The following is a 24,791-nucleotide window of genomic DNA, read 5'->3' as shown; positions in this document are numbered from 1 at the left end:
AGGGTTCAAGCATGTCTGACGTAAAAACATATGAATGAAATCCATATAGTTTTTGAAAAAAATAAAAAGGACCTATACTTTACGGACAGACCTCGTATTGCTTTAAGTTTTCTGTCTTGACGCTTTGATGTCTTCCTTGGTCTACCAGTATGTTTGCCTTTAACAACCTTCCCATGTTGTTTGTATTTGGTCCAGAGTTTAGACACAGCTGACTGTGAACAACCAACATCTTTTGCAACACTGCGTGATGATTTACCCTCTTTTAAGAGTTTGATAATCCTCTCCTTTGTTTCAGTTGACATCTCTCGTGTTGGAGCCATGATTCATGTCAGTCCACTTGGTGCAACAGCTCTCCAAGGTGTGATCACTCCTTTTTAGATGCAGACTAACGAGCAGATCTGATTTGATGCAGGTGTTAGTTTTGGGGATGAAAATTTACAGGGTGATTCCATAATTTTTTCCTCAGAATTGAGTGAGTCCATATTTTTTTCCCTCTGCTTGGTCTAAAAATGTAACCGTTACTGACTGCCACAATTATTTTTCCCGATTTCTTATAGTGTTTCTTAAAGCCAGAAAGTTGCCATTTGAAATGACTTTAGTTTTGTGTCATGTCTGTGATCTGCTTTTTCTCTACAAAATTAAACAACTGAATGAACATCCTCTGAGGCCGGTGATTCCATAATTTTTGCCAGGGATGGTAGTAGTAGTTTTCGCTTCAGTCTGTTAAGCAAAGGTGGGAATCCTGTTGATTTCTTATTAAAAAATATGTCATGCAGCGAACACGCCCGTGAACGTGCACGCCACACCCACTGCACATGCACGCTGCTGTCTTCACGCGCGGGCGCGGTATGAACCGTGGCACACTGCGCGGTGTCGGGTGAACCCGGTCCTCCGGTTGCGCTGCGCTCTTTGCGGTGTTCTGCCTACGGCAGCATCTTTCCAGGATCCGCCAGGACCTGATCCACCACAGGAGATCTCCGTGACGGAGCCCGTGCGCGCGTCTGTGCACGCAGCCGGATGCTGAGTGTCTGTTTCTTCAGAAGCTACAGTCTGGTGAGCCTTTGAATTTTTTTCTCTCCAAGATACGACCTCGACGCATGACCGATTTACGAGCTAAATACAAACTGTGCAAGAGGGTTTTTTTTATTTTTCATTAACCCAAATTAGACCCATGAAGCATTTTTATTTATTTTTCTGCAGCCTTTTATTTGTCAGTTCAGGCTGATAGGCCTTCAGAGGATCACCACATATCTGCAAACAGGCTTTACTGTCGGAATTCTGGTGCAGCTTATTGAATCACTTTGTTTTTCATGAGGAAAGAAAGCGGGGAAAAGAAAAGAAATGCAGTGTTTTTGGACTGGGGCAGCGGATCAGTCAGGCACACTTTGGGAGGGACCGAAACAGCAGCACCGCCTCACACCGGCCTAGAATTGTATTTTTCCTTCTTTTTTGCAGCTCTCTTAAACGGTCCGGGTGGTTATACAACCGTTAAAAAATGTTAAATTTACAGGTTAGATGTTGCACCTGCAGAAAGCCTGCCAGCTGTGTTTGTGGAACTGTTATTTATTTATTTTCCCAGTCGACACAGAGCGGTGTTCGGAAATTTGCAAAGGTACATTTAGCTTGCTGATTCAATTAGAAAGAGGAAATGGCAGCGTGATTCTCAGGAGAAACGGCCCCAGAGAACGGCACAATAAAAACATCTGTGTTAATCAGGGAACAGCTCCCTCTGCTGCACAACACAATGTTAAAACAAAACGCTGTTCATGTGAACTAAAGGTTTATATAGATTCTATGGAGAACACACGAAAAGGAAGGTTTGGATGTAATGTTATACTGTTGTATATGTTAGGTTGCATTGTTCCTTAACACAGTGATTTCCAAGGTGTGGACCGTAGCCCCATGTTGGACCGTAATGGTACTGTGGTCAGGTCATTAAAAATCCATTTTAAAAAAGTCATTGTCTATTTTGTAATAAAGCTTAAAATAATCTATAATAACTAGAAATTTAAAACAAATCCATGAGATTTAAATGTGTTATTCTTCATTTATATAGCACCTGACAAGATCTTTGTCATTTGATTGGTGGTTTGTATGTCACGCGACATGCATTATTCATACCATTTGCCACTGTGTTTCATGTAACGTTAATGTTGGTGCTATTTAGCGTGCAATTTTGGTGCTATACATTTTGTGCATTTTATACATTTTGAGAATTTTGCCCGTTAATAATAATCGAAATCAACTTACATACATACACACACACACACACATATATATGCAGGGGTGGTGGTTAATGCACTTGTTTTCAGTGCAGAAGGTTCCCAGTTCAAACCCCATCCCTACCACATTTCTCCATGTAATGTGGAGTTGCAGCAGGAAGGGCATCCGGCATAAAACTTGTGCCAGTTAAACATGCAGATCCACCTCGGATTTGCTGTGGTGACCCCAACAAGGGAGCAACTGAAGGGACTTACGTTTACATTTTGTACTGCATGCAACAACCACCGGGCGCGTTCACACTAGCAGCGATGGCGCTTACCTTTAAAACACACATGGCGAGGTTTGTTTTGCTGAGAGACGACAATTTGAATGAGATTATTATTATTATTATTATTATTATTATTATTGTTATCAGTGTGCCGTAAACTGTCTGGAGGCATTTGCAGTATTTGCTGGTACATCTGTAGCTGAAGTACAAGCGCTGTCGAATGAAAGCGCTTCTGTCGCAAGTTTTCATTGGACTGAGGAAAGCAGACAGCAGTCTGTACATGAAGACATCAGTACACAGCATCAGATACGGACAATATCATCAGGATTGTTCTTGGATTGGACTGCTTTTTAAACTTTGTGTTGGACTATTTGGAACCTCTTGACCTCAAAGGACAGGTGATGCACACCAAAATGTAAGTCCATTTTCTCTTATTTATAAATTAATAAAATACCAAATGACAAGGATCCGTTTTAGGTGTTATATAAAACAAATAATGATTTTTTTTTTTTGTTCGTGTAATGGAAAGAATATTTCATGAGGTGAAATATGAAATGTTCCAGTCCACTCTGCTCGCCTCTTTCACCTCATGAAATATTACCATTGTCCTTGAAAACATTCATTATTTGTATATTATCCAACCTTTAACATAAACATATGATTTTCAGATGTCAAGTGGACTCAGGCATTTTCAATTTTGGAATGGCTGCTCGGTGGAGTGTCTTTGCCTCAAGTGGAGGAGTTTAAGTATCTCGGGGTCTTGTTCATGAGTGAGGGACGGATGGAGCGTGAGATCAATAGACGGATCGGTGCAGCGTCTGCAGTGATGCGGTCGCTGTATCGGACCGTCGTGGTGAAGAGAGAGCTGAGTAGGGGGGCAATGCTCTTGATTTACCGATCGATCTACGTTCCGATCCTCACCTGTGGTCATGAGATTTGGCTCATGACCGAAAGAACGAGATCGCGAGTACAAGCGGCCGAGATGAGTTTCCTCCGCAGGGTGGCTGGGTGCTCCCTTAGAGATAGGGTGAGGAGCTCGGTCACTCGGGAGGAGCTTGGAGTCGAGCCGCTGCTCCTCCATGTCGAAAGGAGTCAGTTGAGGTGGCACGGGCATCTTTTCCGGATGCCCCCTGGACGCCTCGCTGGAGAGGTGTTCCAGGCACGTTCCATTGGGAGGAGGCCTTGGGGAAGACCCAGGACATGCTGGAGGGACTATATCTCTCGGCTGGCTTGGGAACGCCTTGGGGTTCCCCCGGAGGAGCTGGGGGAGGTGTGTGTGGATCGGCAGGTCTGGGCGGCTTTGCTTGAGCTGCTGCCCCGCGACCTGACTCCGGATAAAGATAAGATATTTAAATGGCAAATGGACTGAATTAATGTAGTGCTTTTCCATGTGCATCAGACGCTCAAAGCGCTTTACAGTAATGCCTCACATTATGATTCACCCCAATGTGAGGGTGCTCACTACACACCAGGAGCAACTAGGGGATTAAGGACCTTGCCCAAGGGCCCTTAGTGATATTTATTATATGGTATGGTCATACAGCTTATGATCATGCCAAAAAGGTTTTGATCTCTGATTTAAAGGCTTTTCTCTCAAAAATTCTTGAAAGGGTAGTTGTAAAACAGCTAACTGATCATCTGCAGAGGAATGGTCTATTTGAAGAGTTTCAGTCAGGTTTTAGAATTCATCATAGTACAGAAACAGCATTAGTGAAGGTTACAAATGATCTTCTTATGGCCTCGGACAGTGGACTCATCTCTGTGCTTGTTCTGTTAGACCTCAGTGCTGCTTTTGATACTGTTGACCATAAAATTTTATTACAGAGATTAGAGCATGCCATAGGTATTAAAGGCACTGCGCTGCGGTGGTTTGAATCATATTTGTCTAATAGATTACAATTTGTTCATGTAAATGGGGAATCTTCTTCACAGACTAAAGTTAATTATGGAGTTCCACAAGGTTCTGTGCTAGGACCAATTTTATTCACTTTATATATGCTTCCCTTAGGCAGTATTATTAGACGGTATTGCTTAAATTTTCATTGTTACGCAGATGATACCCAGCTTTATCTATCCATGAAGCCAGAGGACACACACCAATTAGCTAAACTGCAGGATTGTCTTACAGACATAAAGACATGGATGACCTCTAATTTCCTGCTTTTAAACTCAGATAAAACTGAAGTTATTGTACTTGGCCCCACAAATCTTAGAAACATGGTGTCTAACCAGATCCTTACTCTGGATGGCATTACCCTGACCTCTAGTAATACTGTGAGAAATCTTGGAGTCATTTTTGATCAGGATATGTCATTCAAAGCGCATATTAAACAAATATGTAGGACTGCTTTTTTGCATTTACGCAATATCTCTAAAATCAGAAAGGTCTTGTCTCAGAGTGATGCTGAAAAACTAATTCATGCATTTATTTCCTCTAGGCTGGACTATTGTAATTCATTATTATCAGGTTGTCCTAAAAGTTCCCTAAAAAGCCTTCAGTTAATTCAAAATGCTGCAGCTAGAGTGCTGACGGGGACTAGAAGGAGAGAGCATATCTCACCCATATTGGCCTCTCTTCATTGGCTTCCTGTTAATTCTAGAATAGAATTTAAAATTCTTCTTCTTACTTATAAGGTTTTGAATAATCAGGTCCCATCTTATCTTAGGGACCTCGTAGTACCATATCACCCCAATAGAGCGCTTCGCTCTCAGACTGCAGGCTTACTTGTAGTTCCTAGGGTTTGTAAGAGTAGAATGGGAGGCAGAGCCTTCAGCTTTCAGGCTCCTCTCCTGTGGAACCAGCTCCCAATTCAGATCAGGGAGACAGACACCCTCTCTACTTTTAAGATTAGGCTTAAAACTTTCCTTTTTGCTAAAGCTTATAGTTAGGGCTGGATCAGGTGACCCTGAACCATCCCTTAGTTATGCTGCTATAGATGTAGACTGCTGGGGGGTTCCCATGATGCACTGTTTCTTTCTCTTTTTGCTCTGTATGCACCACTCTGCATTTAATCATTAGTGATCGATCTCTGCTCCCCTCCACAGCATATCTTTTTCCTGGTTCTCTCCCTCAGCCCCAACCAGTCCCAGCAGAAGACTGCCCCTCCCTGAGCCTGGTTCTGCTGGAGGTTTCTTCCTGTTAAAAGGGAGTTTTTCCTTCCCACTGTAGCCAAGTGCTTGCTCACAGGGGGTCGTTTTGACCGTTGGGGTTTTACATCATTATTGTATGGCCTTGCCTTGCAGTGTGGAGCGCCTTGGGGCAGCTGTTTGTTGTGATTTGGCGCTACATAAAAAAAAAATTGAAAAATTGAAATTGATTTGTTTGTTTTGTTTGGGCTTGTTTTTTTTGGGGGGGGGGGGGGTTAGTTGGGGTTGAAGCTGGGGAGTGTTCTAATTTCAGTAACTGATCTAGCATTAGTGCAGTTGTTATTTGGCTGGTATGGCTGGGATGCTGGTCTTTACCTCTATGTTGTCCTTTCAGGCTGTCTGTCATTGTGAACATTGAATTATTTTTGTTTATTTGGCTGCAGCATTTCTATTACTGCATGAGCTGACAAGTTTGTGTTATTCTGTTTTATTTTGTTTGTGTGGCAAAAGCAGGTGGTCACTCCACTGTGTCTGGTCTGCTTGAGGCTTCTCTCTGTAATCAAAAATAATATTTGAGGGCATGTTTCCTTTCCCATCTTATCACTGTGTGTGCTCATGGACAACTGGATGTCGTACCAGTTTGTAATTTAACCAATTATTTTGTGATACCATCATGAAGTGCATCACATTTTCATGACTGTCTCACAAAATTAATTAGTGGTAGTATCATGTAATTTGGGGAGTTTCAGGGGTTATGGTTAGGGTTTTGGGTAGGGTTAAAAATAGTTAACTAAACTTGACTGCATCACAAAAATGTGATGTATTTTTCAATGTTATCACAAAAAAAAAAAAAAAAAAAATGCGTGATTGGCTGTCATGGGATGCCTACAAAGTCAAATTGGCTACAAGCTACCATTAGCGAAAAAGGTAAAGCGACAACTTGTCATTTATTTTCAATCAGAGTGGGAGTTTTAAAGCAACAAGAGACAACCGTTGCTATGCCACCAGCTAGGCAGGTCCAAAACAAACCAGAAGTCTGTTTTATCCAAAAGGTGAGCAACTACCAATCTGAGTGAAGGCAGTGTGACGACAGCTGGTTGTTCGCTCATACAAAACAATCCAGGATGGTAGAATATGCTCAGAAACAGCTGTATTTCTATATAGATCTAAAATATTTGCCCTTTTTCTCATATATATTTTGTGAAAGTTAGCATGAAATAAACACTTCTAAATCTTCTTCTAAAATGCTGTTTTGTAATCAGATAATACCTTTGAAGTGGTTAATTATATATTATGCAGTTGTCAGCATATCAGTGCCTCTTTTCTCTGTTGTGGGAGCTGGTTAGCTTGGTACTGCAGCTAATGTGTAGCTAATGGAGAGCTAATCTATGGATTTTATTGCAGCACCTTACATACACAGTATACGAGGTCTCTTAGATAATAAACCGACCCTTTTATTTATTTTTTTTTTAACTATATGGATTTGAATAACGTGCGATTCCACCAATCATGCTTGAACCCTCGTGCGCATGCGTGAGTTTTTTCACGCGTGTCGGTGACGTCATTTCCCTGTGGGCAGGCCTTGAGTGAGATGTGGTCCAGCCCTCTCGGCTGAATTCCTTTGTTTCACACGCTGTTCGAGACGGCGCGCGTAGCTTTATCAAAAAATTTTCTGGACCTGTGAGGAATATATCCGAGTGGACACTATTCGAGAAATTAAGATGGTTTTCGGTGAAAAGTTTAACGGCTGATGAGAGATTATGGGGTGTTTCTGTCGGTGTAAGGACTTCCCACGGAGCGGGACATCCTGCAGCGCCTCCAGGCGCCGTCGTCGGCCTGTTTCGAGCTGAAAACATCCTAATTTAAGGCTTAATTCACCCAGGACGTCGTGAGAGAACAGAGAAGATTCAGAAGAGGCCGGCATGAGGACTTTATGCAGACATTCCACTGTTTAAGGACATTTTTTAATGAAAGACGTGCGCGCCAATTCGCCGAGTCATTTCCGTGATGACTCGGCGAATCTGTGTGCGCCGCGAAAGGAAAAACACCTCCGTGTTGAAAACCATTTGTAAAATTCAGGCGGCTTTTGATGGCTTTCAACAAGTGAGTAACTGAGAAATTGTTTAACAGCTTGGGCATGTTCCAACTTGCCCGTTAAGGTTTCCAACGGAGGTGTTTTTCCTGTCGTGACCCCCCGCGGTTGGGTCCGGCCCGACATGCAACTCTGCCCGCATGTTCTTTCATTACAAAATGTCCATTAACAATGGAATGTCCGAATAAACTCCTCATGCCGACTTCTTCTGAAAGTTCTCTGTCCTCTGATGACTTACTGGGTCAACAGAGCCTGAAATGTGGAAGTTTTCAACTTGAAATGGCGAGACACTGCCGCCTTGAAGCGCAGATCGTCGTCAGGCACCATGGGCCGTCCTTACGGCGACACTACCAGACCAAAATCTCTCATCAGTCGTTAAAATTTTACCGAAAACCAGCTGAATTTATCGAATGGTGTCCACTCAGTTGTGCCTTACAGTTTTGAAAAAAATTTTGTTCAAACAAAGCAGCAGTCTCTGAGCCATTCCTAAACAATGAAAAAAACGACAAGAGGGTGGGCGACTCCTCACTCAAAGACTGCCCACAGGCGAATGACATAACAGACAGGCGTGAAAAAACTCTCGCATGCCCACGAGGGTTCAAGCATGTCTGATGTAATCACACGTGATTCAAATCCATATGGTTTTTGAAAAAAATAATAAGGTTGGATACTTTTCTAATAGACCTCGTATAATGTTACTACTGTAACATGGCATTGTCTAATCACTAGCTGGGCATAACAGCCTCATGTTATCCATTTAGTACATAATGGTAGAAGTCATTATATGCTCACAAAGTTAGCCGACACATTTCGATGGCAACTACATGCTAACTAGCTAAACTCATGGAAATATAGACCTGGAATGGATGTGCGCGCCTCAATCTATTAGCGTCACTCAGGACAGGAAGGCGCCATTACTAAGGGTGGAGGTGTGCTGATCATCAATAATAAACTGACCACTTTTTTTGCACTAGTGTCGCTATTTCTTAACAGATTTTAATAAATGTAGGCTTGTTTTAAAGCCATTTGAAAGCTCTTTCCAATGAACCTATGCATGTGTGGGTGAAAAAAAAACTTTTATGTAAAATGCAGAAATTTGGGGAAATTATGACAAACTGTGCTGCTTTTCTCTCTGTCGCTATTTGTTAACAGATTTTAATAAAAGTAGCCTTGTTTTAAAGCCCTTTAATTGCTCTTTCTAATGAACCCATACATGTCTGAGTAGAAAAAAAAATGTTTTATGTAAAGTGTGGAAATTTGGGGAAAATATGCCATTCTGTTCATTTACTGTGATAGTTTTTTTTTTTTTCTATCATAATTCTCGATGGATTTTTATAAATGAAGCTTTGTAAGTTGTATTCAAGCTGATTAAAAGCTCTAACGAACCCATACATGCCTGGATAAACGATCCTTATGTATTAAAATATAAATCTGAAGTATGCTTAATATTCACCATGTTACTTTGTAGTGTATGAAAATTGCTTAGAATCTTATGTTTGTATTTCCAAATGTATTTATTATTTCAATTAATCTGCTTTATATTTCCACATGTATTTATTTTCAGTGGAGGTGCTAAGGGTTTTCCTGTGCCCATTGTTGGTTCAGTCACTGTCGTTACTCATATGTATATCTTTTTATGTTCTCCGTATTCTCTTTGTCTATCAGTGCAACAATTAAACAGTTGCCACAAAAGCCATTTGTTATCGTATAACCCTTCTAGGTCTAAGAGCTGATTAGTCAAAGGGAGACTGAAGGAACACTGTCACAGTGAAACATTAAGGTCCCTTTGTCACTAGCAGTAAAAGCCATATTGTTGTGTGGGCCGCTGAAGAGGAGGTACTGCTGGCCCACCACCACCAGATGGCGCCTGCTTGAACTGAAGCCCGAGGGCGTCATAGCAACCGGGAGTGACAGCTGTCACCCATCATCAGCCCCAGCTGTCACTCATTTCACATCATACCACCACCACCATAAAGGCCGGACTGCAACTCCACCTCCCCGCCGAGAAATCAGCTACCTTGGAGGTAATTTCTCTGCTGAACGTGAAACTGCATTATAGTCTGAACTCTTTTTGCAGCCGTATTCCTGTGGTGTTCCTTATTCGTTGGATTGGCGTTAGGTGTGATCAGCGACGGCTTCGCTCCACACTCCATCCAGATAAGTGGTTAGACAGGAGCTGCACGAGTGTGTGATTAGAGGTGGAGGTGCTCCCTCCCAAAAGAACACAGACGGTGGAATTACTGAGTGTGCGAACTCACACTCATCAAAACTGTTTCTGTTCTCTGCCAGCAGTACCCGGTCTGACAGCTGGAGACAGTGGCCACCTGGGGCTCCAGGACTTGGCGGCTCCGGTGTTCTTCAGATCCGTTGGCGGTGGAGGCTGTGTGGGATCCGGCTCGGTTCTAGACAGAGGTCTCCTATCTTCAAGCCTGCCCACACGTCACTTAACATTTAATTGTCTGTGGTACCAAAACTGTGTTTGTCTGTATTCCGTTGTGCATTTCACAACATTAAATTGTTACTGTTTGGCTTATCCATTGTCCGTTCATTTAGCGCCCCCTGTTGTGGGTCCGTGTTCCTACACTTTCACAACACACATCATCTTACAGTATTCTGTTCTGGCTTTATGTTTGAAAAGAAGATGTGGAGAAATCAACACATTGTATCCAAACAATTAATACACTCAACAAAAATATAAACGCAGCACTTTTGGTTTTGCTCCCATTTTGTATGAGATGAACTCAAAGATCTAAAACTTTTTCCACATACACAATATCACCATTTCCCTCAAATATTGTTCACAAACCAGTCTAAATCTGTGATAGTGAGCACTTCTCCTTTGCTGAGATAATCCATCCCACCTCACAGGTGTGCCATATCAAGATGCTGATTAGACACCGTGATTAGTGCACAGGTGTGCCTTAGACTGTCCACAATAAAAGGCCACTCTGAAAGGTGCAGTTTTGTTTTATTGGGGGGGATACCAGTCAGTATCTGGTGTGACCACCATTTGCCTCATGCAGTGCAACACATCTCCTTCGCATAGAGTTGCTCAGGTTGTCAATTGTGGCCTGCGGAATGTTGGTCCACTCCTCTTCAATGGCTGTGCGAAGTTGCTGGATATTGGCAGGAACTGGTACACGCTGTCGTATACGCCGGTCCAGAGCATCCCAAACATGCTCAATGGGTGACATGTCCGGTGAGTATGCCGGCCATGCAAGAACTGGGACATTTTCAGCTTCCAAGAACTGTGTACAGATCCTTGCAACATGGGGCCGTGCATTATCCTGCTGCAACATGAGGTGATGTTCTTGGATGTATGGCACAACAATGGGCCTCAGGATCTCGTCACGGTATCTCTGTGCATTCAAAATACTATCAATAAAATGCACCTGTGTTCTTCATCCATAACAGACGCCTGCCCATACCATAACCCCACTGCCACCATGGGCCACTCGATCCACAACATTGACATCAGAAAACCGCTCACCCACACGACGCCACACACACTGTCTGCCATCTGCCCTGAACAGTGTGAACCGGGATTCATCCATGAAGAGAACACCTCTCCAACGTGCCAAACGCCAGCGAATGTGAGCATTTGCCCACTCAAGTCGGTTACGACGACGAACTGGAGTCAGGTCGAGACCTCGATGAGGATGACGAGCATGCAGATGAGCTTCCCTGAGACGGTTTCTGACAGTTTGTGCAGAAATTCTTTGGTTATGCAAACCGATTGTTTCAGCAGCTGTCCGAGTGGCTGGTTCCTGATGATCTTGGAGGTGAACGTGCTGGATGTGGAGGTCCTGGGCTGGTGTGGGTACACGTGGTCTGCGGTTGTGAGGCTGGTTGGATGTACTGCCAAATTCTCTGCAACGCCTTTGGAGATGGCTTATGGTAGAGAAATGAACATTCAATACACGAGCAACAGCTCTGGTTGACATTCCTGCTGTCAGCATGCCAATTGCACGCTCCCTCAAATCTTGCGACATCTGTGGCATTGTGCTGTGTGATAAAACTGCACCTTTCAGAGTGGCCTTTTATTGTGGACAGTCTAAGGCACACCTGTGCACTAATCATGGTGTCTAATCAGCATGTTGATACGGCACACCTGTGAGGTGGGATGGATTATCTCAGCAAGGGAGAAGTCCTTACTATCACAGATTTCGACTGGTTTGTGAACAATATTTGAGGGAAATGGTGATATTGTGTATGTGGAAAAAAGTTTTAGATCTTTGAATTCATCTCATACAAAATGGGAGCAAAACCAAAAGTTTTGCGTTTATATTTTTGTTGAGTGTAATTGCACACAAGTCTTTAATCATGTAAATTAAGTAGAAATACGTATAACCCTTCCTTGAGTGTTTTATGTTTATGTTTGAGAAATGCACTAATATGGGAAAGTGAGTTTGCATTAACTAGTTAATTTTCATTTAATCAAGTACAGTTATTTAAATCAGACTTCAGATTTTGGTCTACAAGGAGGAACAAATCATTTAATCAACAAAAATACAATCAAACAAGGTCCAGTTAAATCATATCCACATTGTATCAAGTAAAATTCTACTTCTAATTAGTCCTGGGGGTGACTGTGTTAATGGCTGTATTAACACACGATACGTTTCTTGAATATTTCCAGCAGCATAAATGCAGTACAGAATATTAGCACACTTCCATGTGATTTTACAGAGGATTATTAGAACAAAAGCAACAATACAACTCTTAATGACTGACAAGTTACGTATGAATTTTCTCAGCTGGAGATTGAAACATCATTCATGGGGAACATTTGCCATTTTGCCAGTCTTTCATGAGCAGGGTGGAAAAACTGAAGTAAAACCCATGTTAAATATACCCAGGTGAATGAATTTGTATTTTATGTCTATGTTTTCTTGGAAAGTCTGGCAAAAGGTTTCCCAAATTTTTAAAGTAAATTTAACATGTTATAATCTGCAGTGTAGCATAAAGCTTTCCTCCACAACAGCATGTTTGCATCACAGCAAGTTCATGCTTCATGATCTAAGCCTAGACGATGCGTTGACACTACTAAAATGGACTGCATTTATATCGCGCTTTTCCATCTGTATCAGATGGAAAAGCATTTTACACATCAATGCCTCACATTCACCTGATGTGAGGCTACTGCCAAGGTGCCCACTACACACCAGGAGCAACTAGGGGATTAAGGACCTTGCCCAAGGGCCCTTAGTGATTTCCCGGTCAGGCTGAGATTTGAACTGAGGATCCTCTGGTCTCAAGCCCAACGCTTTAACCACTAGTCCATGTATTACTCAGCCCAGTCTCACGTTTTTTTGTTTGTTTGTTTTTTTGTGCTCCCATCACAAAATGAGTCAAATTTTTGTGATGGTTTTTTTTTTTTTTTTTTTTTTTTACTCACTATTACTAACCCTACTCCTACCCCCAACCCTAACCTTAATCATAACCAACCCTGACCCCCCCGCTTCACTTTTAATTTTGTGCAGCCATCATGGAATGAATTAGAATGAATTTGTGCTGCCGTGACGAAAATGAGGCGCTTTTCATCACAATATCACGACCCAATAGATTAATGTATATTTTGGGCTGCTGAATCACGACTTGCCGTGAGACCAGGTTGGTATTACTATCAATCAATCAATCAATTTTTTTATATAGCGCCAAATCACAACAAACAGTTGCCCCAAGGCGCTTTATATTGTAAGGCAAGGCCATACAATAATTATGTAAAACCCCAACGGTCAAAACGACCCCCTGTGAGCAAGCACTTGGCTACAGTGGGAAGGAAAAACTCCCTTTTAACAGGAAGAAACCTCCAGCAGAACCAGGCTCAGGGAGGGGCAGTCTTCTGCTGGGACTGGTTGGGGCTGAGGGAGAGAACCAGGAAAAAGACATGCTGTGGAGGGGAGCAGAGATCGATCACTAATGATTAAATGCAGAGTGGTGCATACAGAGCAAAAAGAGAAAGAAACAGTGCATCATGGGAACCCCCCAGCAGTCTACGTCTATAGCAGCATAACTAAGGGATGGTTCAGGGTCACCTGATCCAGCCCTAACTATAAGCTTTAGCAAAAAGGAAAGTTTTAAGCTTAATCTTAAAAGCAGAGAGGGTGTCTGTCTCCCTGATCCGAATTGGGAGCTGGTTCCACAGGAGAGGAGCCTGAAAGCTGAAGGCTCTGCCTCCCATTCTACTCTTACAAACCCTAGGAACTACAAGTAAGCCTGCAGTCTGAGAGCGAAGCGCTCTATTGGGGTGATATGGTACTACGAGGTCCCTAAGATAAGATGGGACCTGATTATTCAAAACCTTATAAGTAAGAAGAAGAATTTTAAATTCTATTCTAGAATTAACAGGAAGCCAATGAAGAGAGGCCAATATGGGTGAGATATGCTCTCTCCTTCTAGTCCCCGTCAGTACTCTAGCTGCAGCATTTTGAATTAACTGAAGGCTTTTTAGGGAACTTTTAGGACAACCTGATAATAATGAATTACAATAGTCCAGCCTAGAGGAAATAAATGCATGAATTAGTTTTTCAGCATCACTCTGAGACAAGACCTTTCTGATTTTAGAGATATTGCGTAAATGCAAAAAAGCAGTCCTACATATTTGTTTAATATGCGCTTTGAATGACATATCCTGATCAAAAATGACTCCAAGAGTTCTCACAGTATTACTAGAGGTCAGGGTAATGCCATCCAGAGTAAGGATCTGGTTAGACACCATGTTTCTAAGATTTGTGGGGCCAAGTACAATAACTTCAGTTTTATCTGAGTTTAAAAGCAGGAAATTAGAGGTCATCCATGTCTTTATGTCTGTAAGACAATCCTGCAGTTTAGCTAATTGGTGTGTGTCCTCTGGCTTCATGGATAGATAAAGCTGGGTATCATCTGCGTAACAATGAAAATTTAAGCAATACCGTCTAATAATACTGCCTAAGGGAAGCATGTATAAAGTGAATAAAATTGGTCCTAGCACAGAACCTTGTGGAACTCCATAATTAACTTTAGTCTGTGAAGAAGATTCCCCATTTACATGAACAAATTGTAATCTATTAGACAAATATGATTCAAACCACCGCAGCGCAGTGCCTTTAATACCTATGGCATGCTCTAATCTCTGTAATAAAATTTTATGGTCAACAGTATCAAAAGCAGCACTGAGGTCTAACAGAACAAGCACAGAGATGAGTCCACTGTCCGAGGCCATAAGAAGATCATTTGTAACCTTCACTAATGCTGTTTCTGTACTATGATGAATTCTAAAACCTGACTGAAACTCTTCAAATAGACCATTCCTCTGCAGATGATCAGTTAGCTGTTTTACAACTACCCTTTCAAGAATTTTTGAGAGAAAAGGAAGGTTGGAGATTGGCCTATAATCAGCTAAGATAGCTGGGTCAAGTGATGGCTTTTTAAGTAATGGTTTAATTACTGCCACCTTAAAAGCCTGTTGTACATAGCCAACTAACAAAGATAGATTGATCATATTTAAGATCGAAGCATTAAATAATGGTAGGGCTTCCTTGAGCAGCCTGGTAGGAATGGGGTCTAATAAACATGTTGATGGTTTGGATGAAGTAACTAATGAAAATAACTCAGACAGAACAATCGGAGAGAAAGAGTCTAACCAAATACCGGCATCACTGAAAGCAGCCAAAGATAACGATACGTCTTTGGGATGGTTATGAGTAATTTTTTCTCTAATAGTTAAAATTTTGTTAGCAAAGAAAGTCATGAAGTCATTACTAGTTAAAGTTAATGGAATACTCAGCTCAATAGAGCTCTGACTCTTTGTCAGCCTGGCTACAGTGCTGAAAAGAAACCTGGGGTTGTTCTTATTTTCTTCAATTAGTGATGAGTAGAAAGATGTCCTAGCTTTACGGAGGGCTTTTTTATAGAGCAACAGACTCTTTTTCCAGGCTAAGTGAAGATCTTCTAAATTAGTGAGATGCCATTTCCTCTCCAACTTACGGGTTATCTGCTTTAAGCTACGAGTTTGTGAGTTATACCACGGAGTCAGACACTTCTGATTTAAAGCTCTCTTTTTCAGAGGAGCTACAGCATCCAAAGTTGTCTTCAATGAGGATGTAAAACTATTGACGAGATACTCTATCTCCCTTACAGAGTTTAGGTAGCTACTCTGCACTGTGTTGGTATATGGCATTAGAGAACATAAAGAAGGAATCATATCCTTAAACCTAGTTACAGCGCTTTCTGAAAGACTTCTAGTGTAATGAAACTTATTCCCCACTGCTGGGTAGTCCATCAGAGTAAATGTAAATGTTATTAAGAAATGATCAGACAGAAGGGAGTTTTCAGGGAATACTGTTAAGTCTTCTATTTCCATACCATAAGTCAGAACAAGATCTAAGATATGATTAAAGTGGTGGGTGGACTCATTTACTTTTTGAGCAAAGCCAATAGAGTCTAATAATAGATTAAATGCAGTGTTGAGGCTGTCATTCTCAGCATCTGTGTGGATGTTAAAATCGCCCACTATAATTATCTTATCTGAGCTAAGCACTAAGTCAGACAAAAGGTCTGAAAATTCACAGAGAAACTCACAGTAACGACCAGGTGGACGATAGATAATAACAAATAAAACTGGTTTTTGGGACTTCCAATTTGGATGGACAAGACTAAGAGACAAGCTTTCAAATGAATTAAAGCTCTGTCTGGGTTTTTGATTAATTAATAAGCTGGAATGGAAGATTGCTGCTAATCCTCCGCCCCGGCCCGTGCTACGAGCATTCTGACAGTGTGACTCGGGGGTGTTGACTCATTTAAACTAACATATTCATCCTGCTGTAACCAGGTTTCTGTAAGGCAGGATAAATCAATATGTTGATCAATTATTATATCATTTACTAACAGGGACTTAGAAGAGAGAGACCTAATGTTTAACAGACCACATTTAACTGTTTTAGTCTGTGGTGCAGTTGAAGGTGCTATATTATTTTTTCTTTTTGAATTTTTATGCTTAAATAGATTTTTGCTGGTTATTGGTGGTCTGGGAGAAGGCACCGTCTCTACGGGGATGGGGTAATGAGGGGATGGCAGGGGGAGAGAAGCTGCAGAGAGGTGTGTAAGACTACAACTCTGCTTCCTGGTCCCAACCCTGGATAGTCACGGTTTGGAGGATTTAAGAAAATTGGCCAGATTTCTAGAAATGAGAGCTGCTCCATCCAAAGTGGGATGGATGCCGTCTCTCCTAACAAGACCAGGTTTTCCCCAGAAGCTTTGCCAATTATCTATGAAGCCCACCTCATTTTTTGGACACCACTCAGACAGCCAGCAATTCAAGGAGAACATGCGGCTAAACATGTCACTCCCGGTCCGATTGGGGAGGGGCCCAGAGAAAACTACAGAGTCCGACATTGTTTTTGCAAAGTTACACACCGATTTAATGTTAATTTTAGTGACCTCCGATTGGCGTAACCGGGTGTCATTACTGCCGACGTGAATTACAATCTTACCAAATTTACGCTTAGCCTTAGCCAGCAGTTTCAAATTTCCTTCAATGTCGCCTGCTCTGGCCCCCGGAAGACAATTGACTATGGTTGCTGGTGTCGCTAACTTCACATTTCTCAAAACAGAGTCGCCAATAACCAGAGTTTGATCCTCGGCGGGTGTGTCGTCGAGTGGGGAAAAACGGTTAGAGATGTGAACGGGTTGGCGGTGTACACGGGGCTTCTGTTTAGGGCTACGCTTCCTCCTCACAGTCACCCAGTCGGCCTGCTTTCCCGGCTGCTCGGGATCTGCCAGGGGGGAACTAACAGCGGCTAAGCTACCTTGGTCCGCACCGACTACAGGGGCCTTGCTAGCTGTAGAATTTTCCACGGTGCGGAGCCGAGTCTCCAATTCGCCCAGCCTGGCCTCCAAAGCTACGAATAAGCTACACTTATTACAAGTACCATTACTGCTAAAGGAGGCCGAGGAATAACTAAACATTTCACACCCAGAGCAGAAAAGTGCGGGAGAGACAGGAGAAGCCGCCATGCTAAATCGGCTAAGAGCTAGTAGCTACGCTAAGCTAGCGGATTCCTAAAAACACGCAAAGTGAATAATGTGTAAATAATTTAGAGGTGATTCAGCAGAAGGAGTGCTTTAGTTAAGGCACGTAAAGATTACACTGGGAAACAAATCGTAATCTAGATAACTAGATCAATCTAACTGCGCAGATTAAACAGCTAACAGATACAGAAAAACACCGCTGTGCTCCGGAACAGGAAGTGATACAATACCGCAGTGAGAGCCAACCACCAGTGGTTACTAGCCTACCACCTACTATTACTAGGTAATAGTACCACAACTATGAAGACAGTAATGGCTACGTCAATTTGACATTTGACCCCAGTGACCTTCAGCCACATGATTGACCTCTGGCTAAGTGCCAGCCTTAGTCCAAAATGGGTTGAAAATCAAATTCTTTAAACTTTTCCAAAATAATTTTGTTTTTTAATGGCGATTTTTATGTCAACCTTAATTGATATACCAAGTTCGTTAGACCTTTAACCCCAATGACCTTAATTCCAATGATTGACCTTTGGAAAATTTGACTTGATCCAGATCACCTCCAAAATTTAATGGGGTCTTCCGTGGCCTAATATCTATATGTGGTGAAAAGTTCGTCAAAATCTGTGCAGTAGTTTTGACGTAACAGACAGACAAATAAATAAATAAATACTAATGATTATATTACATCCTTGGCAGATGTAAAAATCTGAATTTTGCCCTATGTCCCCAGTGACCTTGACCTTTGTCCAAACAAGCCCTTTTAAGGGCATTTCTAAGGGTTGATTGTCATCCACATATTAAATTTGGTGGACCTAGGAGGATTAGGGAAACAAACAGATAACACAAAATGTAGATTTTTAGCTCCTGTGACCTTGACATTTGCCAAAACAAAACCCCTTAAGGGCAGTTCAGAGTTCAACCTACATGCACACAGCAGATTTGAAAGAAATTAACCAAAGCACCTCTGAGGAGTAGTGGAACACAAACACACACACAAACTAAGAAATGTTTCTCAAATTATCATAGTGTGGTTCAAAAGAACTCATATGAGTGAAATTTATGCAGCAACAATAAGGCTGTGAGAAAGACCAATCACCAAAATGGTGCAAGGCAGTGGGGAGTGGTGACATTATGCTAATCCAGTGTATGCTGATTACAATATTTAATTTGACTAAAATTGCTGTGTGTCTGCATCTCTTTAAGCTGTGCCACTAATTTTTTAATATCGTTTTACCAACAGAGTGGCTAAAGAATACCATACAAAGTAGGAGCCATGGTGAGGTTTACATCTTTTTTGGGCTTCGTCCACTACGGCAGATTTTAAGATGCGTTCCCTGAAAAAGAGGGTGCTGCTCGCCATCTTGGTGTCAGTGGTGCTGGTGTTAGCTGTCATCCATTCTTGGCCCACACATTCTTACACCACTGTGGATGTGTGGCAGCGACACGGGCCCATAGTACAGCGCCATCTGGAGGAGAGGCTCCTAGAACCAGACCACAGATTAGGCAACATCCCATATCGCATGAGAGACAGCGTGGTTGGGTAAGAGTTAAGAGAGAACATCTAATTGGCTTTTTTATTCCATGCATTTGTATCACATATGTCTCATTGGCTTTTCAGTTTATTGGCACGTAATGGATGTGTCTGTGAGGGTGAGAGTGGCGGCGTAAACTTTCCATTTGCTCAGCTCTTATTCCCACGAGTGTCCGCTCATCCACTGCATACCGCCTTTGAGGCCTCTGAGTTGGATGAATTAAAGCAAAGACGGGCCAAGGAGTACCAGAGCTTCCAGAAGAGGTAAGCAGCACCAAAGAAAAAAGGTCAGTGATGTAACAAAGCAAGAAGCATTTTTTTAATGACATGACATTAACAACAGAGACAAAAAAAATCATTTAGAAGCTGCTGATGAAGTAGCACCCAGAAAGCGATTAACCTCCCTGCTGAAGCTGGCCCTTGATCTAATGGGTGGAATTTGCGCAGGAAGAGACTTCCATAATAGGGCCGTAGATGGTAGAAATGATCTTGCATGGCTGACAAGGTTTGATCTTGGGATTGGGACAGCTGGCATAACAACTCAGGGGCCTCCCTGTAGAACATATGATGGAAGAGGGTAGCTGCTCCAACTGCCCTGCGTGTGGCTCAGTGGCTAAATATGGTGATCTGCATACTCATTTTTTGGCAGACCAATGACTCGCTTAGCTCTGTTTTGGATGGAGTCAAGCTAAAATGGTAAATGGACTGCATTTATATAGTGCTTTTCCATCCTCATCAGACACTCAAAGCGCTTTACAAATAATGCCTCACATTCACCCCGATGTGAGGGTGCTAACATACAAGGTACTCACTACACACTGGGAGCAACTAGGGGATTAAGGACCTTCCCCAAGGGCCTTAGAGATTTTCCGGTCAGGCAGGGATTTGAACTGAGGATCCTCTGGTCTCAAGCCCAACACTTTAACCACTAGACCAGGGGTGGCCAAGTTCGGTCCTCGAGAGCCACATTCCTGACACTCTTAGTTGTCTCCCTGCTCCAACACACCTGAATCCAATGAAAGACTCGTCTTGTCAGGAATATGGCTCTCGAGGACCGAACTTGGCCACCCCTGCACTAGACCATCACCTCCCCTAGTGAGCTAGTGAAATGGAGGTTGCACCAATCCAGGCACTGCTAGCATATTCCATTTTTGCTCGTATCGTGGCCTTGTAGATGATGGCTCTCTGGGCAGGTAGAATGTAGATGGAGAAACTCTTCTGAGGAGTCCCAGTCGTTGGCCAGCTGTCTTAGGCCTAATCTCAATTTTCTTTTGTTCCCCACCCCTTGGCCCTACCCCTTTATAACAAGAGGTAAGGGGAAGGGGTAAGCCACTAGCCCTATGAATTGAGACACCCCTCCGCCTTCCAGAAAAAAACTGCCTTCTCCACTGTTTGTTAACATGGCAACCGAGGCGCAACTTGTTGCAGTAGCCTGTTTGCTCTTTTCATGTTCTCGCCTTTCTGTGTAAATGCAAAGAAATAGAAGTCTCAGATTTCTTCGACGCATCGCAATCATGTCGGAGAATTTTGTGGTATTAATAATTAATTTAATTAATTAGTAATTTATAATAATAATAATAATTATTATTAGTAGTATTAATAATTAATTAATTAGTAATTAATTGATGTTAATAATACTAATAATAATCATTAGTAATAATTAATATTGTTAATAGATTAATCATTAATTGATTGATTAGCAATTAATTAATTAATGAACTAGTAATTAAAATAAACACTTGAAATATATCAGTCTGTGTGGAATGAATGTATACATTATACAAGTTTCACTTTTTGAATGGAATTACTGAAATAAATCAACTTTTTCATGATATTCTAATTATATGACCAGCACCTGTATGTATCTTATGGGCTGCATCTAGTTCTGTTAACCTTATATTTCTTTTTCACATTCTCCCATTTTTTGCATCCAGCCCTGTTTCCTTTAGAAATTTCCTTGACAAATAATAGCAGGACGTCAGGTTATGTGTTACACATATCCAGAGGTGTCAAGTAACGAAGTACAAATACTTCGTTACTGTACTTAAGTACACTTTTTAGGTATCTATACTTTACTCCTTTACTTATTTTTCTGCCTACTTCTGACTTCTACTCATTACATTTTCACACAAGTATCTGTACTTTCTATTCCTTACATTTTTAAAACAAACAGCCTCGTTACTCTTGCCTTCAGTTTAATGTTTATATATGCTATATATATATATATGCTATATATATATAGCATATCTATATATATAGCATATCTATATATATAGCATATCTATATATATTGCTATATATATATATAGCCATAATTATATATATATATATATATATAGACTATATATATCTATATATATAGCAAGATATTATAATATAATATATTAGCATAAGTATATATCATATATATAGCATATACTATATATATATTATATGCGGATAGCTATTATAGTATATATATATATGCTAGCATATAAGTATATTTATCTAAATGATAGCATATATATATATATATATATATAGCATATATATATAATATATATATATAGCATATATATATATAGCATATATATATAGCATATATATATATATATATAGCATATATATATATATATAGCATATATATATATATATATAGCATATATATATATATATAGCATATATATATATATATGCATATATATATATATATGCTATATATATATATATATGCTATATATGCTATATATATATGCTATATATATATAGCATATGCTATATATGCTATATAGCATATGCTATATATATATATATGCGCCTGTAATCAACTTTTCTGCAGCGCGGCTTTGCTTTGAACCGTGAACCAATCCAAGCAGTGGTTCGCAGATTGAAGCAATGCTTCGACCTATTGCTTCGTTTATTCTTTCGTTCTTTCGCTTAATTTTCCCCCGCTAAAACCCTAAAGAGCATACGTCTGTGAGTATTATTTACCTTTTCTATGTTAAACCCACCTGTTATGGTCTTCTGAAACAGTTGATTGATGTATTTTATAACTTAAAAACGGGAGCGACGCTAACGCGTTAGCATGTCTATGGCATTTTCAATGTTAAAACTTAGCATTAAGCAGTTGCAGCTCTCATCACGTTCAGGTGCATTTGTTTTCAAATTGTAATTTCTTAAATTTATTTTTGTTTATATATTAATAATCTAATGATTATTATATACAATTTTAGAGAAAGAGGCAAAAAGAACCTGAATAGAAACACAACAGAAAATATAAAAGCAACTAACAATGAACATACATAAATAAATACATACATACATAAATGTTTCCTGTGAACACCTAGTGACTCTTACACCTCCACTTCATCCCTGGCTTATTTAATGACAGTTTGTTTCGGTCAAACCATATTTTCAGTTTGTTAATTTCTTCAGTGATTTCCTCCAGAACTATCTGCCAAACTAGAAAACTGCTGCATCCTAGTAAGAGCAGAATACTACTGGAATGAATCTGAATAAGGAAAGTTGTTTTTTCTCACTAAATGGATGCTGCACTCACTGCAGTTTATTGTCTGAAATAGTCCCAGATTGCATTTCAGAGCTTCTAGAATTGAAACATTTTCGTGCAGGTGGTGTTGGGGGGTAATTTTGGGTTTTGGGTCTTGGGCCACATGTAGAACGAATAAGATTTTAAATTAAGCTTTCAATTCATCTAGTGGCATCTACTTTTTTTTTTTTCTTTTTTTTTAAGGTTACTTTATACTTTTATACTTTAAGTAGGTTTTGGAGCACATACTTTTTCACTTTTACGTGAGTAAAGAGGTCAAGTTGATACTTCAACTTTTACCAGAGTGTTTTTAAACTGCAGTATCTATACTTCTACTTAAGTAACAAATGTGTGTACTTTTGACACCACTGCACATATACATGTGGGTATATATTTTCCAACTTATTCCCATTGATAAAACTTATCATTTTCTGCCTGAAAGCTTATTAGGAGACGAGTGTGTTCAGGGCTCCCTGTTTGTTTACAAAATACACACACGTTACAGACCTTGAAATCCAACAGCAGGGATTGATATTATCCAAAGATGTATGAACATACAAATTAACGTGCTTATCCTTTATCCTGATTTTCTCCATTGTGAGATATAAAAGTGTCTTATCGTAGTGTTCGTGTGTATGTGCATTAAAACGCCTCAGCGCATGAGCGAAGTTATGATATTCTTCAGAATGAAAATATACGCAGCATGCATCCAGCAGCATACACGTTGCTGTTATAAACAACTGCCTGTAAAGATTTTTGGCAAGTTATAACTTTCTAAACACCGTATTTTGTAATGAAAGCTGCTTACATTTGTGCAGCTCTTTCGGCGCCATGTTTGTTTCTTTGGAGACAGCAGTAAGCTCCTCCTACCCCTCCAAACAGAGTGTGCATCCAGATTCACTGTTTGGAGGGGTTTGTAGCCCTCCACCTACACCTGTGCCTTGCTCCAAAAAGAGAATTGAGACACCCCTCTGTCTCTCTTGCCCGCGCAAAATGGAGGGGAAGGGGTAAGGGGAAGGGCCGAGGGGTAGAATTGAGATTCAGCCTTAGACATTTTGGTGACTACTTGGTTCCAGGACAAGTTGTTATTCAAGGTAAGACCAAGAACGTCCACGCTGTCAGCTTCTTCAAGAGTAACACCAAAGAAGTGGAGTGGTGGATGGTTCCCATCAGCATCTCTCTGGTTGGAGATGACAGTGCTTTTGCATTTTGCAGCACCAAACAGGACGTTCCATGTCTTAGCCCATGTCTCTATCTTAGCTAAGTCCTAATAGAGAGATATAGCAGCAAGAAGGTGGCATCATCTGCATACAGGATGGACTGGTTTTCCAGATCTTGCGAGATGTTGTCTATGAAGGTGATAAACAGGAGGGGGCCTAGTATGGAGCCTTGAGGTACTCCAGCATTGATGGTGCATAACGCCTTCCCAAGACTGATGAGTTAAAGGGAACATATTTGTCCATAATACATGGTGGCTATAATCCCATGGCCACATTAGCTGCAAGCGAGAGGCAAACCGACGAGCCACCATTCATTTTCAATCAGAGTGGGCGTTTTAGTGACAAGAAACAAGTGGACACTTTTCCGCTAGGTAGGCAAGGCCAAAATAGACGAGAAGTCTATATTAAGTATATTATCTATATTAAGTCTCATTTTAAAGCTGAGTAATACGACATAGTGACTGACAATCTGAGTTAAGCAGCGTGACATCAGTTTGATGTACATTTGTTGCTCACTCGGACAAAATAATCCAGTGTAGCAGTATACACTCTGAGACAGCTGTATTTCTATATAAATCCAATGTTTGACATTTTTCGCTTGTATTTTGTAAAAGTTAGCAAGAAATAAACATTTCTGCATCTAGAAATGTTTTTGTAATCCAATAAGACATATGAGGTTATGGAATGATACTTATGTTGATGCTAGCATGCTAACTATTGACACAAGAATGTCACCGTTACACACATTTATACTGAAACATGTGTTGAGTTGTGCCAGAAAAAATTTTATTTTAACGGCACAAATCAACACAAACGAAGCACTTAAAAAG

General features: G+C 40.9%; 1 protein-coding gene across 2 annotated transcripts in view; it reads left to right on the top strand.

Annotated features, from left to right (window-relative positions):
- Positions 1-938: 938 nt before the first annotated feature.
- Positions 939-24,791, top strand: part of b4galnt1b (beta-1,4-N-acetyl-galactosaminyl transferase 1b) — a 42,003-nt gene continuing 18,150 nt past the window's right edge. Inside the window, exons 1-3 of one of the 2 annotated variants that reach the window (XM_034166682.1) lie at positions 939-1,053; positions 18,925-19,220; positions 19,299-19,479. In XM_034166682.1, coding sequence (XP_034022573.1) covers positions 19,010-19,220; positions 19,299-19,479 — 392 coding nt within the window. In that variant the 5' untranslated portion in view covers positions 939-1,053; positions 18,925-19,009. Of the gene's footprint in view, positions 1,054-18,924; positions 19,225-19,298; positions 19,480-24,791 lie in introns of both variants that reach the window. The other variant, XM_034166681.1, reaches the window with a different exon arrangement.

The sequence above is a fragment of the Thalassophryne amazonica genome, chromosome 3 (assembly GCF_902500255.1).
Source record: "Thalassophryne amazonica chromosome 3, fThaAma1.1, whole genome shotgun sequence".
Lineage (NCBI taxonomy): Eukaryota > Metazoa > Chordata > Actinopteri > Batrachoidiformes > Batrachoididae > Thalassophryne > Thalassophryne amazonica.
This window is presented reverse-complemented; position numbering and strand designations above follow the sequence as displayed.